Below are 16,490 nucleotides of genomic sequence, written 5' to 3'. Positions count from 1 at the left end.
TACTGGTAATGTCTTTCATGATTACATGTGAGCTCTGTCTCTGAATTTGGCAACTTGATTCTTTGAATATGTAGTGCTGAAGGAATGTGTTAAAATGATGCTATTGAGCAGATAAGTATTAAATATTCCTCCAAGTGACATGTGCAGTACTGTGGGCAAGCAGTTACTCAGGTTTGACTGACAGAGAATTTTGACTAATAGTGACTTTCATTAAATATTTTTATTGTACTGTCAGGTGATAAAGAGAAGCAGTGGGAGGGTCTCATGTTTTGGAGTGCAATGAACTTTTGAACTGAGTAGAATCACAAAACTATTAATGTCCCTGTAGCTGGAAAATCTATTTTACCAGGTTTATATGATATTGTACTGTGAACAGACCCTTTCATTCCTGAATTTTTCCTGTGTAGTTTAGAATGGTCTTTAAAGTTGATGACTGAAATAAGATCATTGAATCAATTGTGATTAACTGCTTGTGCATCAAGAGTTGAATTCTGTTTAAGTTCTTTGTAACTTTTAGATTCGAGATTAATTTCTTAAGGTCATGTAAGAAGAATATGATTTTGGAGTAGTTTATCAGAAAAACCCCTTGTTTTGTAAGAAACTCATCTAGTACTGTTGAACTGGGGGGAAGCAGCTCTGTGTTTCACATGCTTGCAGAGTGCTAAATAGCCCTTGCTGGGGTAAAGAAGCCCAAACCATACCTCTTAAATTCAGCAGCAGAGTGTTGCCACAGGTAACAAAGTGGTATAGTCATGGAAGACCAACAGCATTTTCAAAGTAGGGTTCTGGGTCGTCATAGTTTCTGGTAACTCTGTTTTTTCTTCACTTTTTGGTATCAGGATGAGGAAGTCCTCCCTGGGATACAGTGATACAGTCAGCTGTGCCATGGAAGCGGGGCCCCTGAGTGCTCTTCAGAAACGAGCTTCTTGGGGCCGGTAAGCTTGAGCTAGAATTGAATTGAGTAAATTCATTTTTAAAAGTTAATGGCTATACTTTGAATGATTAGGAGATGTCTATTTTACTAAGATTTTACCTTCCTTAAAAATGCTCTTATGCAGTGTTATTTCCTCCTGCCAGCTGGTAGTGGTGAGATGGGAGGATATCTGACTTTATTAGCCATATCAATTTTCAGTTCTGCAAGAGCTCTGAAGAAAATGAATTCTGTTTAGTAATATAGGAAGAGATGTGTTATAACCAGAAATGCATTCTGTGTTGTCTAATGCAATGAAGTAGTTTAAGTTTTCATTCTCTTTTCCCAGCATTTCTCTGCATTGCAGGTTTACCCTGCAAATGTTAATTACTTTGATATATTTATTCTGAGACAAAGCAAAACAATTCTTTGGTTCCTGTTTAAATACAACATACAAATAGTGGAGAAATATTTACTGTTTTTGCAATAATGACATGTAGATATAAATGGCTTGTTGTGTCTGTTAAATATTTTATCTGTCTTTTACCAAAAAAACACATTATTTTTTCTTTGCCATCTGTTGCTGTTTGTAGAGTTTATGGTATGACTGCACAGTAGTGAAATTGTGAGTCTGAAACAGACACATTGCTGAGCGTTAATTTAAAATGGTTTTTACCTCACTTGTGGAGGAATTTTTTAAATTCCTATTACTTTCCAGGATGCAGCATCTTGCTAGTGAGCTGGTGTTTTAAAGTATGTTGTGATGACTTCATAGGGATGAAGTAGAGCTCAATTAGAGGGAAAATTGGTTTCTTCTGATATATAATTCTGATAGATTTTTTAATATTCTTACATATAATTTTCTATTGCACCAAAGAATTACAAGCCTCAAATGGGCATTGGGGTCTCCAGAGACCTATGCTGCAGCAAATCCATTCTCTGGGACAGATCTCTGCTCTGTGCTTGACTCTAGCAGAGTTTCATTGCAGTCTGTCTGCAGGCCACCATTCAGGCCACCAAAAGTGTATCACTTTTTTCTAAAGCAGTCTGAGCCACAGTGTTCTTGCAATGATCACAGAGGAGTAACCTGCACTGCACTGCTTGTGAGATTAATGTGGCATTTGAGTCTAGCATTTTGACTACTCCAAAAAGGAGCAGTAATTGCATATTAGGTAGCGATGGGGTAATTGTTTGGATCTTAAGTATAATGTATGTTTGTTTTTTCTTCCTCAGGTATATTGTGGACTTTTTCCTAGTGATAACACAGCTGGGATTTTGTGGCGTTTATGTTGTGTTCTTGGCAGAAAATGTGAAACAAGTGAGTAATGCTGCAGTATGAAAGCAGTTAAGGGTTTAAATTCATTTTCCCTCACTTTTATTTCCTATAAAGCTTTTGGTTAAAAGGGGCGCAGTGGGCAAGGTGAACTACATTCAGCTCTGGTGAAAGTGTGTATTTCCTTCTGACTTGTTTGTTGAGTTTAAAAATTAATTGTGGAAATGATGGAAGATAACGCATAAAATGGTGTAGGAGCCAGTTGTCCCAGATTTTTTTTTTCTAGGCTTTCTGCTGACTTCCTTTTTTCTCTCCAAACTCCTGGGCATATTTTATCCTTTTCACATAACTGAATTTTTTTTTTAGGTTCTTGTTTAGTCCCTTCTATTCACAGAATCCACTGTATCTAAATGAATCCTGATTTTTGTTCCAAAAAATGCCTGACATTGACATTTCTACAGCTTCCTCAGTAGTCAGTTCCAATGCTTTCTTTATCTGTTAGACAGCTGCTTCTTTATAGAAGCCTCAGATTTCTTACTGATATTGTAAGTTCTTTTTTTTCATGTTCTAGCTATAAGTAATTTATTCTTTTCTATTTGTGGACATCTTTTATATTTTTGAATATTTTTATTCTGTCTCCCCTCTATCTTTTAGAGGGGAGACATGATATAATCTTAAAATTGTTCTTGCTCTTCTGTGAATGCTTTGCATTTGGTCACATCTCTTTCTTTCAAGTTTTATGCCTGAAGTTGCTGAAGTCGACTAAACATTGCAAATGGATCCCCACAACCACAAACACCTTTACAGATTGCAAGCAACCCCAAACCTTAAAATAAAACCCAGCTACCCCTTTTCTTCCCTGCTGCCATCCATCACTGACAAAAGCAAACAAAATCATGCCTGGCACTTTCGTGACGCTGCCCCTGCTTTCATTTACCTGCTTTGTCTCTTTCTCCAGTCCCCCCTGCTTTCATTTACCTGCTTTGTCTCTTGCTCTCCAGTCCTTCCAAGCTCTTTCTCATAGGGGGATTCTCTTGATGGGGTCCTGGTGAGTGTTGGTTCTTCCTCAGGGCACACTTGGCAGTTGCAGTCAGCAGTTTGTGTGTCTGAGCACGTGGTCCATGGAGGGTCAGCCAGCACAGGATGGATGCTCAAACAGGTGCGTTGAGCTTGTGGTGCCCTCTCTTCTTTTCACAATTCCAGGACACTACCAATGTGCTCTGCTGTGTTTTCTGCTCAAGGAACTATGGTTAGTCAGTTGTCATAAAGCTTGATGAGTCTAAATCTCCTTGGACCTGTATCCATACAAGCACTGGTGAGGCAGCACCTCAAGTTCTGTGTCCAGGTCTGGGCCCCTCACTTCAAGAAAGACACTGAGATGCTGGAGTGATTCCTGGCAGGGGCAGTGAAGCTGGGGAAGAGACTAGAGAGGAAGTGATATGAAGAGTGACTGAGGGAGCAGGGGGTGTTAAACATGGAGAAAAGGAGGCTCAGGAATGACCTCATCACTCACTGCAACTGTCTGACAGGAGGCTGTAGCCAGGTGGGGATTGTTGTTTTCTCTGAGGCAGCCAGTGACAGGTTGAAAGGACACAGTCTGAAGTTATGCCAGGGAAGGTCCAGGTTGGACATCAGGAAGAATTTCTTCATGGGATGGTTTGTTAAGCATTGGAACAGACTATGTGGGGAGGTGGTGAAGTCCTGGAGGTGTTCAAGAAACAACTGGATGAGGCACACATTGCCATGGTGTAGTTGACAAGGTGATGATTGGTCAAAGGTTGGACTTGGTGATTCTGGGGATCTTTTCCAACCCAAACATTTCTGTGACTCTCTGATTCTGTGTATGCTCCTGTGAGTAGTGAAGTGAGGAATAAGTTGTTGTAGGTTGCTGAGCATTAATTGTCCATATGGATTCTTACTCTACCCATAAGGTAGGCAACAGGTGTCTTGGCATAGCAGCTTACCTTAATTTAATTGGGAAGAAGAGTGTCCCCTTGGGCAGTTAGCACATAGAAGATAGTTTGGGTTTTTCATCCCCTTGTGGATGAGTATTTGTATAGTGTTTAAGAAGTTTTCCAAGTCTGTGGATGAAGATCTATCAGAATTAGGCAAATCTGTGTATTTGGAAGCTGGGTACTCTGTAATTTGTATGTTGTGTGGGAGTAAAAAAAAAAGCCTTTAAAACTGCACTCCTGCCTTAAGAATCTGTCTCTAAAGCTAAAAATACTATCTGATGTCATTTTGCTGGCCTTCTGAAATGAGATCTTTAATGCATGCCTTGTAATGCAAGTTTTAAATTAAATTAAAGCCTTTCTTATCAAATGCTTACCTGATCAACTAGTTATGTTTATGCTGTGGCCTTAGGCAAAAGATGAGACTGAACATTTGCTGACCTTGGCTTTTGTAGGATGGGGGAAAAAAACCCCTAAAATGTTTTTCAGGAAACTTGTTGCTTTCTTGAGGAAATATTGAAAGCTCTTACAGGAAGGCAAGTGCTGCAAAAGCAGTAGCTGCAGAGACCTGTAACATGGACCCTATGGATGGGTGGATTAAAGTCATAAGCAATTCAGAAGTTCCACTTCCAAATGTACTTGATTTGGACTGCTCTGTGCTTGCTCTTCTCTGAGGGAGAACTCTGGTTTGTTTCTTCCTGGCAACTTTTATTGCAGAAATCAGTCCCGTAGAGGGCAGCAAAGAATGAAAATTGGTACAGCCTAAATCTCTAATGATTTGGGGTAGTGAAAGGATGGGGAAGGTGGACAGAGGGAGTGGGGAGGCAGGAATGGGAGAACTGAGATAAAGGAAAAGCATAGTAAAATTGCTACTGATAGCACACCTGATACATCTGCATTGTAATCTGTACTTTGCTGATCATATTTGCATGTTGGTGTGTGCAAATTAAACCCATTGAAACTGGTGGAAACTTATACTGAGATTTTTCTGCATTACATTATGGTTTCCCAGACACTGTGATGCAAGATCCTATCTTCAGTTATGTTGAATAGCAAGTCAAGCTTTTCCTAAGGAAAAATATTTTCCGGGAGCACCAAAGAAACTTAGACTGGTGACAAAAGTTCTGGTTAACTCTGTCAGGATGTAATAGGAGACTTATGGGTGAAAGTGTTTCAGACTGGAGAAGAACAGTAAAGCTGGAACGAAAATCTTGAGGGCTGAGTACAGCAAGGCTAGGGTAGGAACACACAGGGATAGAAAAAAGAAGCTGTGCTCAAAAAAACATGGTCCCTTTCATGCCATAGTTGCTTTGCATTTCCTGCTTGGACAGCAGAGGACCCTGTGTCAAGAGTCCTGGCATTTCATAGAGTCATGGAAATGTGAAGGTTGGTTTTGCAAAGATTTTTATCAAGATCGACAAATACTGCCATGTTCATCAGTAAGCCATGGTCCCAATTGCCACATCCACAAATTTCTTGAACGCTTAAAAGGGTGGTGATTCCAAGACTTTCCTGGAAAACTTCTTCCAATGCCTCACCACCCTTTTTAGTGAATGAAAATTTATTCCTTTCTTTTGCATGTTTGCTGAGTTCTCTGCATGTTTGCTGAGTTCTCTCTATGTTTGCTGAGTTCTCTGCAAGTGTCCTCTTTCATTGTTTGCTGATAAAGCTAAGAAATGAAAACATGTTGTTGCTTTTTGAGAGCATTTTTTTAGATCTTTAGCACCCTGAAGATGACCCATCAATAGCATACTATGTAGTGGAATTGTGATTTTTTTCCCCAATTTTTTAGGAAAAAACCTCACAAAACTTTGGGAACTGTGCTTAGTCATAAAACTGGATGTGTTAAAAATGCTGCAAAGTACAGTATTAAGTTTCAGGGAAGTGCCAGAACTAAATGAGCTGTGAAACATTTATTTGGCCTGTTCATGCAAAATTGCAGGATTATAATATAGTCTTTATCTCTCTGATAACGTACTGATTTTATCCCAGACCTGGCCTTGTGTGTTGAACTGGCTGTTCCTCTGAGCTAAGTAAGGAAGAAATTAGGAGGAACAAGTGAGTTCAAGGACTGCTGCTTTGAGTTCACTAGATGTTGAAAAGTCCATAAAACTGCATGACAGAAAGAGTGTGGTTTGGGACACAGGCAAGGAAACAGTGGTCTCAGTTAAAGAGACTAAGGACATGGAATTATTTCATGCTTCTGAGATAGTTCCTGTAAAAAGGAAGTGTTTTGTTGTTTCAACTGGATTTTTTTCAGCCTCTAATTTTGCATTAGTTTTCTGAGTGGAGAAGGTACTTGATATCTAGATTTGCAAAATGTTTGATATTCTTGTATTCAGCTGAATGCTATGCTTGGGTTGTGTAAATGAGTGAAAAAAACTTTTCCAGACATCACACCAGCATGGTAAATTAATGCTTGAGTAACTGAAGTAACTCCTGATGAAATCTTTTGTCTGGGGGCATCACTTTGCTTAGTGACTAGAGTGTCTATGTGCTTCCTTTCTAAAACCATAATGATATTTCTCATGTGGTTTGGGGAAATGTTTGACACCAGGTCATGTTGCTTTGTTCAGGACAAAGGCAGTTACATGGAGTGTTGGCTGCTCTTGGCTCAGCATGACTGCCACATGCAGTAATGCACTAGCAGAGAGCAGCAGAGCAAGATTGAACGTGATTATTGTCCACAATAGAAATCTGAGGTAATATTAATTCTAATATTTAGGACACTACGTTAGATAGAAAGTGCATCATAGTCCGTCCTAACAGTCAGCAGTAGATCTGCACAGAACTAAACAGCACATGAAAATGTTTAAAAATCCAAAATTCTTCCTGCTCTTTTGTATTTTGGTACTTTTGGAACAGTTTTAAGTGTTGTCTGATCAATTTTTCAAAGCAAAATTTAGGAAAACACTTTAAAGTCATGATGATGTTAGCCTGAAAAAGTCATTATAATCTCATCTTCATTAGAGTTTTCCGTTGCTACTCTACTGTCAGATCTCCCACAGCCATTGTTTCATTTGAAGAGAGAGTAGTGAGCCTTACTTTCCATAACTTTTGCATCTTACTTTCCAACTGAGCTTTCTTCTGCCTGTCAGTAACTGGTGCCTGTTTAGTTCTGCCACAAGATTAACCCTTGCTGAATCTTATCTGGTGTGCCTCTTCTGAGCTAATGTATAGGATCCCACATTTTGTCACATCTCAAAATCCACCTTTGCAGGATATTTTCTCTGGTCTTGCCTAAGCCTGTAAGTGGTACTGCTCTGACTGGTGGTGTTAAAGCTGCTCTCTTGATACAAAGTTGATTTAAAGGTGTATATGTATCCACAAAAGGGAATAAACTGTGTCCTCCTGTGCATTTTTATCAGTATAACTGTGTCCATGAATCTGAATTTGTACATGATGAGAAAGCACTAGATGTCACTTTGAATTTAGCAAGTTTTTCCATGCTGTCACTGACAGTAATTATCCTTGTATCCAAGAACGGTTATTATGGGATGGATGGATGGATGGATGGATGGATGGATGGATGGATGGACGGACAACTAGCTAAAGAGGGGATAATAAAGCTGTTTGTGTCATCAGATTCAGAGGGTAGTGGTCATGATCAAGAGCCAGCAATGTGCCCTAAAAGCAGCAGCATCCTGGGTTGTATGAACAGAAGAATTGCTGGTAGATGGAGGAAAGTGATTGTCATCCTTACTACCCATTTGTTACCATATCTGCTGAGTTCTGATATCCTCAATACTGGAATGCCATTGACTGACTGAAGTGAGCTTAGGGGAGCCCGCTGAAATCATTGGGGCTGAGGCTCCTGTCCTTTGAGGGCTGCAGAAACTGGGCTTTTTCACCTTGGAGAAGTGGCTTTTGGAGGGCTTAGGGGCAGCCAGGACTGCAAAGAGTTTAGAAAATAAAGTCAAGTTTTGTACTTGGTGAGGTCAAAGGGGAGGACAAGGGAAAGTTGTAAAAAAACATACAAGTAGATGCTGTTCCTATCTCAGACTAAAGACAGCTGTGACTGCAAATCTGGTTAATGCAGAATAGTAATCTGTACTGAGCAGGTTAAGAATTTCATCATTTGTATATTTTTTATTTTTTCTCCCCTTACAGCTAGAATATTTTTGATGCCCTGACTTCTTTCTTTAAACTATATTTCAAGGAATGGGACCTGCTACAGGCTCCTGCAAGTCATGAAGTTTTTGAGAATCTGTTTGGCCTCCATTTCCTTCTCCAGGGAATTCTGGATCAGGGAACAATGTAGGGAGAAGGGTTACCACACTTACTGTATTGTAAAGCAGGTTATAGTGTTGTGATTTATTGCAGGAATATAACTCATTCTGAGAGTGCAAATGGGAGGTGGGAAGGTAGGGCCAGGGAGGCACTGTCTGAGAATTTTAGTCAGCTGTGTTTTGCTGATTGTGCATCAGTATCGATTCACCTGATGAAGGCTGGGGAGGGTTTGTAGGTGTAGTATGTTCTTTCTCTGTGCTTCCCTCTGTACTCTTGTGAAAAAGTAAAAGGCAGATAATTATAAAGGCTATTTCGTATGACCACACTTACCTAACAGAATGTGGAGATGTGATCTTATCACACCCATCATCAGGGCAGCTGATCACAGTAGGCCAAAATTTGGATATGATTTTATAGACTATTGTGTACTGCATTTTCCAACAGTATTAGCCAGTAAACTCCAGTTGAATGGAATTTGTGGTGGTAATAGGAAAAAAATATTTCTGACTTCAGGCACTTTCTAATGGGGTTTATGTGTACTAAGGGAATGCCTTTGTCTTTATGGGAAGACTGATGTGTTTGAATACTTGAAATTATTTGAGTAGAAGCTGGTTTATACTGTGGTATTGTAAAAATGTATTTTAGAACCTGAACTGTATCTTGCCTGCTAGTTTTTTGTTTGGTTTGGGTATTTATTTTTTTCTAATAGCTCATCAGGCTACAGATATTTGTATAAATTGAAGACTATGCTGGGCTAAATGTTTATTGTAGCAGAGAGTTTCTGTGCTCAAATCACTTTGTGATTCTTAGAAGCTCTTTTACATGTCCTTGTGTGCAGAGCAGCTCTGGCTACCTGCAAGTGCCTGCAAGCAAGTAAACACACAAGACCTGTTAAAGTGAAAGGCCTAAAGTGCTTGTTCTGCATTTCTGTTCTACGTGTAGTGGGAAAGCAGGAAGCTTCCACAGAGAGCTTTACTTCATGTGGCATTAGGGAAGTAATTTGGTTAAGTGTTTGACTTACAACTTGGCAAAGTCAAATTATTGTAGCTGTGGGAATTAAATTCTAAATGTAATTAGAACTTCTTTGTAGCTTTGTAAAAATGGTATCTTAATGAAAACTACCAGATGTTAAATGTCTTGCAAGACACTTTAGATTCTTGCAAGGTAGAAACCATCAGTGTTTCCATAATGACCAGCGATGTTTTCATATAATTGAGATTTCTGGAAAGCATGCAGTTGCAGAATTATATAATTTGGCTTTTTCTTTTTCATTGTGGAAAAAAGAGTACAGTGCTTTTGGTTACAGATTGAATAGTTTTAAGTTAATTGACTCTTTCTGAATTTGTGGATTGTTTGAAACAATGCAAATCAAGCAAGTTATTTCGGTTATATATCAGTTTAGCATTTTTGTTTGTCTCTGTGCAATAAGGATTTTTTTTTTCGCTGTTTAGGTATGTTTTTGTAGCCATCAAGCCAAAGGCTTTATACAGCATGAGCAGATTAAGTACAGTCATAGGCTCATTTGGAAGATGCTGAATGCAATGGTAGAGAAGAAAAGGATACCTAAGGGAAACAGCATGAGGAGATCTAAAACAAATAAAACAGTTCTTGTTTTGCAGCAAGCAGAATCACCAGTAGCTCTGAATGTTTTGATTGTGGTGTGCATAGCACAGATGGCTGTGTAAATTTCCACAAAACAAATTTTGGCAGTTGCAGCCATGCTGACTTTTTCCTAAAAGAAGCAGTGAGAGTCATAAAGAGTTCCAAACTCAATCTTCTGATTTGCACTACATACAGCTATTGTAATGTTATGTACAAAAAAACCTAATGCACTTTCACACTGTGTACTACTTTTAATTTATAGGCATTAATTTGTATCAGTTTATTAGATACAGAACTCTCAATTCTGTCATGGTTTTAAAAGTTGAGTTAATACTCATTAATAAAGTGAAGAGTGAAAAAAAATCATTTGAATTAAAGGAAAGGCAGGCATGTTCATATTCTAACATTATTTTGTATGTATGCTGCTGTGATGTGTATGGTGAAGGCATAAGGTTGTTAGGCTTTGAACTCAAGTGCAATAGCATTTTATTATCTAACCCACTTCCTCTCCCCAGGAAAATTCTAACTCTTAAGTTTTAGGCCCAGATCTGTCTGGCTTGCTTCCAGTTTACCAAACTCCCTTTCTGAAAGGACTCTGATCTAAACTGCATGTGTGAATTTCCTCAGTGGTGGGATAATGATGCTTTCAAGCCCTCATTTCATCATTTGCCTTAAGTATGAAATACTTGCTAGAAGTGCCTTGTCTTCCCCTCTGCACTGAGTACACATACAGAGATCTCAAAATTCCTGTCCCTCACCAGGTGGAGCAGAGAGACAAACTTCCCTGTAGGAAAACAGCAATGTGACCATATACTCACTTCTACCACTGTTTAACATGTTGGTTTTGTTTGTTTTAATAAAGGTCCATGAAGGATTCTTGGAAAGTAAGATTGCTCCCATGAATGTTAGTGCCACTGGCAGCTCCTCTGAGAAAAGGAATACTGATTTACGAATATACATGCTGTGCTTCCTGCCATTCCTGGTCCTCCTGGTCTTCATTCGTGACCTTAAGACCCTGTCCTTGCTTTCATTGCTTGCCAATCTGTCCATGGCTGTCAGCCTGGTGATTATTTACCAGTATATTGTTAGAGTGAGTATAAAAAAGTTTATTATCTGTTCTTTTCAGTGTGGCAAGTTATGTTTGTTGAATGTGGCAGTTGGTTTCTGATAGATATATACTGACTGACAATTTCTGAAAGGCAACATTAACTTTATTTAAGGCATCTTAATTTAAGATAATAAAAATATTTATTTTCATGAGTGGGAAGTGGAGCATGGGGAGAGAGGCAATGAGAATATAGACTGAGCAAGGAGGCAGGAGAAATTATGAAAAAAATTGGATAATTAATAGTAATAGTAATTAATCATTCTGCAGAACTTTGTCTTGTGTTAAAGAGATGTTCTTTTAGTGTCCCTTATGGTTTTAAAGAATATCTGTGCAGTATGAAAGCAGGTTAGAAAGAGCAATACACTAAGAAGTTTGCAGAAGATAAGACTTGAGATGTGCACTTTCCCTTCTGTTTTAATTGATGCTCCCTTATGCACGCCGATTTGTTACATTAAATGTGAAAATTTCTAGTGACAGTGATGGAATCTAGAATAAATACATCTGCAAGTTTCCATGTGGGAAGGTGGCTATAAATGTGTATAGAGGACTAGGTTTGGGAGGAAAACCAGGGATTGTAAATAGCAACATATACACCACTATCAACATGTACTGAATTTTCTTTTGTATAACATAATGCATCAGTCAAAATTGTAGGAAGAGGTAATGCACTGTTTTGCTTTGTTTTCTTCAGGATCTAGCAGATCCTCGAAAACTGCCACCTGTGGTTGGCTGGAAGAAATACCCACTGTTTTTTGGGACTGCAGTATTTGCTTTTGAAGGAATTGGTGTGGTAAGTGCTTTTCACTGACTCTTCAAAATCACTGGTTTTGTGCTGGGGATACAGGCAGTTTTACTCCTGTTGTTATTTTTTTGATTTTGTGAAGCACTAATCTCCTGTGTTCGTGTGAAAAGGATTAATTAATTAATTAATTAATTAATCAAATAAGGTGAAAGTTGTGGACACAACATCCCCATGGCTTGGATGCTTAGCCCTGTCCCAAATTGCAAAAATGCATTTAGTCCCAAATAGTTAGTGTCAGGAAAATCCACAAAGACCTGAAGTTTATGTCCAAAAAGGAGACAGAGGAGTCCTGCAACTTTATGTAACCAAAGGCAGACTCCTCTGGGGCACACACCTGTGGGGTTTTCTCTCTCAAGGTTTCAGAGGGTGCAGCCTCCTTTTATCCCAGATTCCCTGCTGCATGTTGCCCTTTTCCTTTCCCCAGTGCTGAGGTACTCAGAGGGTCCAGCCTTCCTGAACTGCCTACCACATATTCCCCCCTTGAACCTACTGTTTTACCCCAAAGTTCAAAGTTCAGGTTTGTACAGGGCCACTTGGCTGTTTCAGGAGCCAGACTGTTGGGGCTCTGTAATGAACCTGCTGCCCAAAGCCAGTAGAGATATTAAGACCCATTTCAAAGATGTTAACACTCATCCTTTCATCCATCAAATTATTTGCAGAGACATTAGCTTTCCTCTCATTAGTTAACCACTTTTGTTCCATGTGGTATATTTTAAAAGGTAGCTCAAGAGGCCTCTTGGAATGGTAGGTCATAAATTGTTGGGGAAATTAGTGTACATACTTTATTTGTTATATATCTACATATTTAAGCAAGTGTTATGCTTAAAGTGTATGTTTAAAATTAAAAACCAGCCAACCAACCCTCCTTCTGTCCCTACCCCATCCCCCAAAAAAACTCTGAACAAACCCAAACTAAAACAACTCCAAAGCAGCATGCAGTTAAGCTGAAATTATTGTCTGTCACTCATATAACACAGAAGATTTTCAAGTCTGTTTTCTTTTTTAGATTTGTCAATTCTGACTTAAACCAGATTATTTTACTTTGTTGTTGTGTTGTCAGTGGCAGAATAGCTGAATAGGAAAACCTTTTTACTTAGTTTGAAAACATACTTTGTAACATATTTTCCACTGTTTCTCACATATGAACTGATTGATTCAGAGGTTTACCTACCATAAATCTGTGTGTATCTGAACATCTTTTGTCATGTGGAAATTTCATTATAGGAAATCAGCTGTTTGTCTGAGATTATTTGATACCTACAGGTCTTGGGCAAAAAAACCTCCACAGGCTCAGAGAATCAGACTGGACTACACTAAGCTTGTTACTTTTTGGTTATATAGTCTACCTGGGACAGAGTACACTTGCTGTGTGTGTCATGCATAGTACATCTGATGCATGCCCCTGTTTTGTCAGGTTTGCTCATGTACTGCACACAGGGAATCCCAAGTGAGAGCTCTGTAAGCCTCAGGAAGGTGGTGAAGGGCTTATCATTTGGTAGCAGTAGTTTATTAAATTATAGGTAGGGAATTCGTTTATTGTAATTATTTGCTGGCACATTGGATCCCAAATTAGACAGCTCCTTAAGTTTACATCAGTAGTGGCAGCATTGACTTCTGATGTAAACCTCTTAAAGAATTGCCCAGAGCATTTGCTTGTTTGACTCCCTGGTTGTTACTAAGGACATCTTCAAGGAAATTATTTTTTTATCTCTCTTTTATTCAAGAGCTTAATGATGTAGGGTTTATTCTATGTGTACCTTTAAAATGTAAAAATGCTACTTTATATTATTACATATTAGTGTTATGTATGTATTGCATGTATTTCTGCATAGGCTGTCTCTGTTTTTTACTTGGTGATAATTTACTCCCTCTTCAAAGCAAATTGAAAGCATGGTTAAGTTTTCACCTTGTTATTAGTATTACAAACTAATTAAATGTTTATGTTTATTATGGTTCAATACACTTTGTGTGTGTGCTTACATTACAAAAAACCATTAATATAACATGGCTACCTTTATAAACTGAAATGAAAGTGAAAATCTATAGCTTAATGTCTGTTCATTATATGCAGCATGGTATTAAGATGTCCCTGCCTCTCAGGGATATTTTAGGCATGCAGCATGTTTGCCATGCATGCTTATGCTGTATTTGCATTCACTATAGAGAAGATCTGAAGAAGAGATTATTTCATATATTTGAATAATCAGAACTAAACAAAGTTGTTGAAGCATGAAATAAAAAAAAAGATAAGTGAAGCAAAGCAAGACATTTCCTCTTTACATAATTAGTATTTAATGTAATTCTTGGTGAATGATTTAATTGATAACTAGTTATTATAGCTCAGGAAGTTGCCATCATAAACCTGTTGTGTAGCTGGTGTGTGGTAACTTTGTTACCCCCTGTCTTACCGTTCCTAGATCCATGTGGTTGAGTTGTTCTGGTAAGGAAAAAAAAAGGCTCCATTTAATTTAATTGGCTCCTTAGTCTGCTCTTGTCTGACTGCAAGCACATAAAATGGGTTTATGTAATCTTGGTCTCGTTTTTAGATACTTGATTTTAGGTTCTGTTCTGGAATGTCTTGCAAATATCTAGTATTACTGTGAAGCTGTCTGAACATGGCATTATAAACAGATGCCTTAAGGTCTTAATTCTCAGAAAAGTTGATTTTGATTGCTTAATTTTATACAATAAGTTGGCATACCAGTTATGGTATGTTATGAGGTCTCATTTTTCCTTTTCCTTGAATCTGAATGTGTGTTATGCCAATTCTCATCTTGAGAGCTGCCAGATTACTGGTGTTATGAAAAGGGACAATGAAATTCTGAGGTTTTGGGCTAGTGAAGTCATCTTAAGCAGAACCTGACAAGAGAGGGAAACTGCCCTTAGTGTGTTTGCTTGGGTTTTTTTTCATCCCATTGCTCCAAAATACATATATCTTAATTTTTTTTTCTTTCGGTTTAGCACTTGTCATCACTTAAAATATGACTATAGTTCATTAGTAACTAATAAAAATTAGTGACACTAATAAAACAGAGGACCTGCTCGCTAAATTGAACATGTTTCAGAGAGCTGCAATGATTCAGCAGATTCCTACTAGAACTTTCCTCTTGATCTTGAGAGATCATGTTTGCCTCACAGATGATGAGTGTATGAACATGGGTTTTGGTTAAAATCTATTGTTAGATTAGGACTGATTAGCTGTCATAGTGCTGTAAGAAAATCAACAGTATGGATTTTGGAATATTGTTGCTTTGGGTATAGTCGATCCCTAAATAAATATACTTGAAGAACCTCAATTTTACTGATTTGAGTCTGTAATAACAAAAACGTGGACTATTTATATTTGAAATATAAGATCTCAAAGAAGCCAAGGTAGTGCCTAGAAAGTAGCATTTGGGTGGTACTAAGAGCTAGTTTAAACATTTCATCAGCCAGTAATATAAAACTATTTTGAGATATATTTCGTTAAATTGAAAACAATTAATATGACGAATTGATGATATTAATGTGATGAATTGAGCTGTTCATATTTGCCTGTGATCCATCTAGACTCTTACTTGATAGCAGGTTTGAGCAATTTTGGTAATTTGCTGAAGTCTAGGCAAGTTGTTTTTTGTTGCAATTGCTGTAGCAGGAGTAAGGTTAGAGCTGTTGAAGAGCTGATTAATGTTAATTCATGCTACACTCTGAGTGATGCTTGTAACAGGATTAAGAAGTGCTGCAGTCAGTTGCTTGTGCTGTTCATTTAGTTGCTGCCACTTAGAGATGTCTGTAAAAATGGGGTTACTCCAGATTGGTCTGAGGTTGCTGCTGCAAATGGTGGCTGTCTTGACAGCTGGGTGGGGATCATTACTGTGTGGGAACAGAAGTTGGCAGCAGGGGCACCCAGTGACCCCGAGGTAGCAAACAGCAGCTGAGAGCTCAGTACTGTCAGTCTCGGGGTTACCGTTCATAGCGTTGAGAGTTGTTATGGGATTTCATCACTTGTAAGTTTAGACTTTACCATGATCAGGGTGACCTTGTGAAAATCCTACTGACTGGTGACATCAGTTCAGTTTGTGGAACAGCAGTGGCAACAGAAATGCAGTACTCCCAAGTGGATGTGTTAAGAAAATTAATCCACAAACACCAGAGGTTTATGTCCAAAAAGGAGACAGAGGAGTCCTTTCTGTCTTTTTTCGAATAAAGGGAGAGACCATGGAGCATTCTGGGATCTCTCAAATTTTTGGAGGATGCAGCCTCCTTTTTATCCTGATTTCCCAGCCACATTTCCCTTCTCTCTTTCTCCACTGGCTGAGGTACTTGAGAGGTACAGACTCCCCGATACACCTGATACCAAAGATTTCCCTCTAATGTATAACCCTCCCTTTTAATTTTTAATTGATATGGAATTTAGAGGTTTTTCTTCCCCATTATTTCGTTCGTCTCTCAATGTCTGATTTCGTTTATCAGCAAACATAAAGTTTGTTTGTAAAAGCAAATATCTTTTTCCATTCATCAATCAGTGGAATCCTTCCCATTGTTTCTTTTATCTCCCAGTGCTAGTTTTATCTACCAGCAGACCCACAGCTTGTTTGTAAAGACAAATCTGCTATTCCTCTCAGATGCAACAA

At 38.5% G+C, this 16,490-nt stretch overlaps 1 protein-coding gene across 1 annotated transcript in view; it reads left to right on the top strand.

Annotated features, from left to right (window-relative positions):
* Positions 1–16,490, top strand: part of SLC36A4 (solute carrier family 36 member 4) — an 85,271-nt gene that overhangs the window by 10,698 nt on the left and 58,083 nt on the right. Inside the window, 4 exon segments of the mRNA XM_058825645.1 lie at positions 840–935; positions 2,144–2,228; positions 10,830–11,057; positions 11,767–11,865. Of these exon segments, the coding sequence (XP_058681628.1) occupies positions 840–935; positions 2,144–2,228; positions 10,830–11,057; positions 11,767–11,865 (508 nt within the window).

The sequence above is a fragment of the Ammospiza caudacuta genome, chromosome 2 (genome assembly GCF_027887145.1).
Source record: "Ammospiza caudacuta isolate bAmmCau1 chromosome 2, bAmmCau1.pri, whole genome shotgun sequence".
In the NCBI taxonomy this organism is placed as follows: domain Eukaryota; kingdom Metazoa; phylum Chordata; class Aves; order Passeriformes; family Passerellidae; genus Ammospiza; species Ammospiza caudacuta.
Note: the sequence above shows the minus strand (reverse complement) of the source record. Positions and strands in the feature narration are given on the sequence as shown.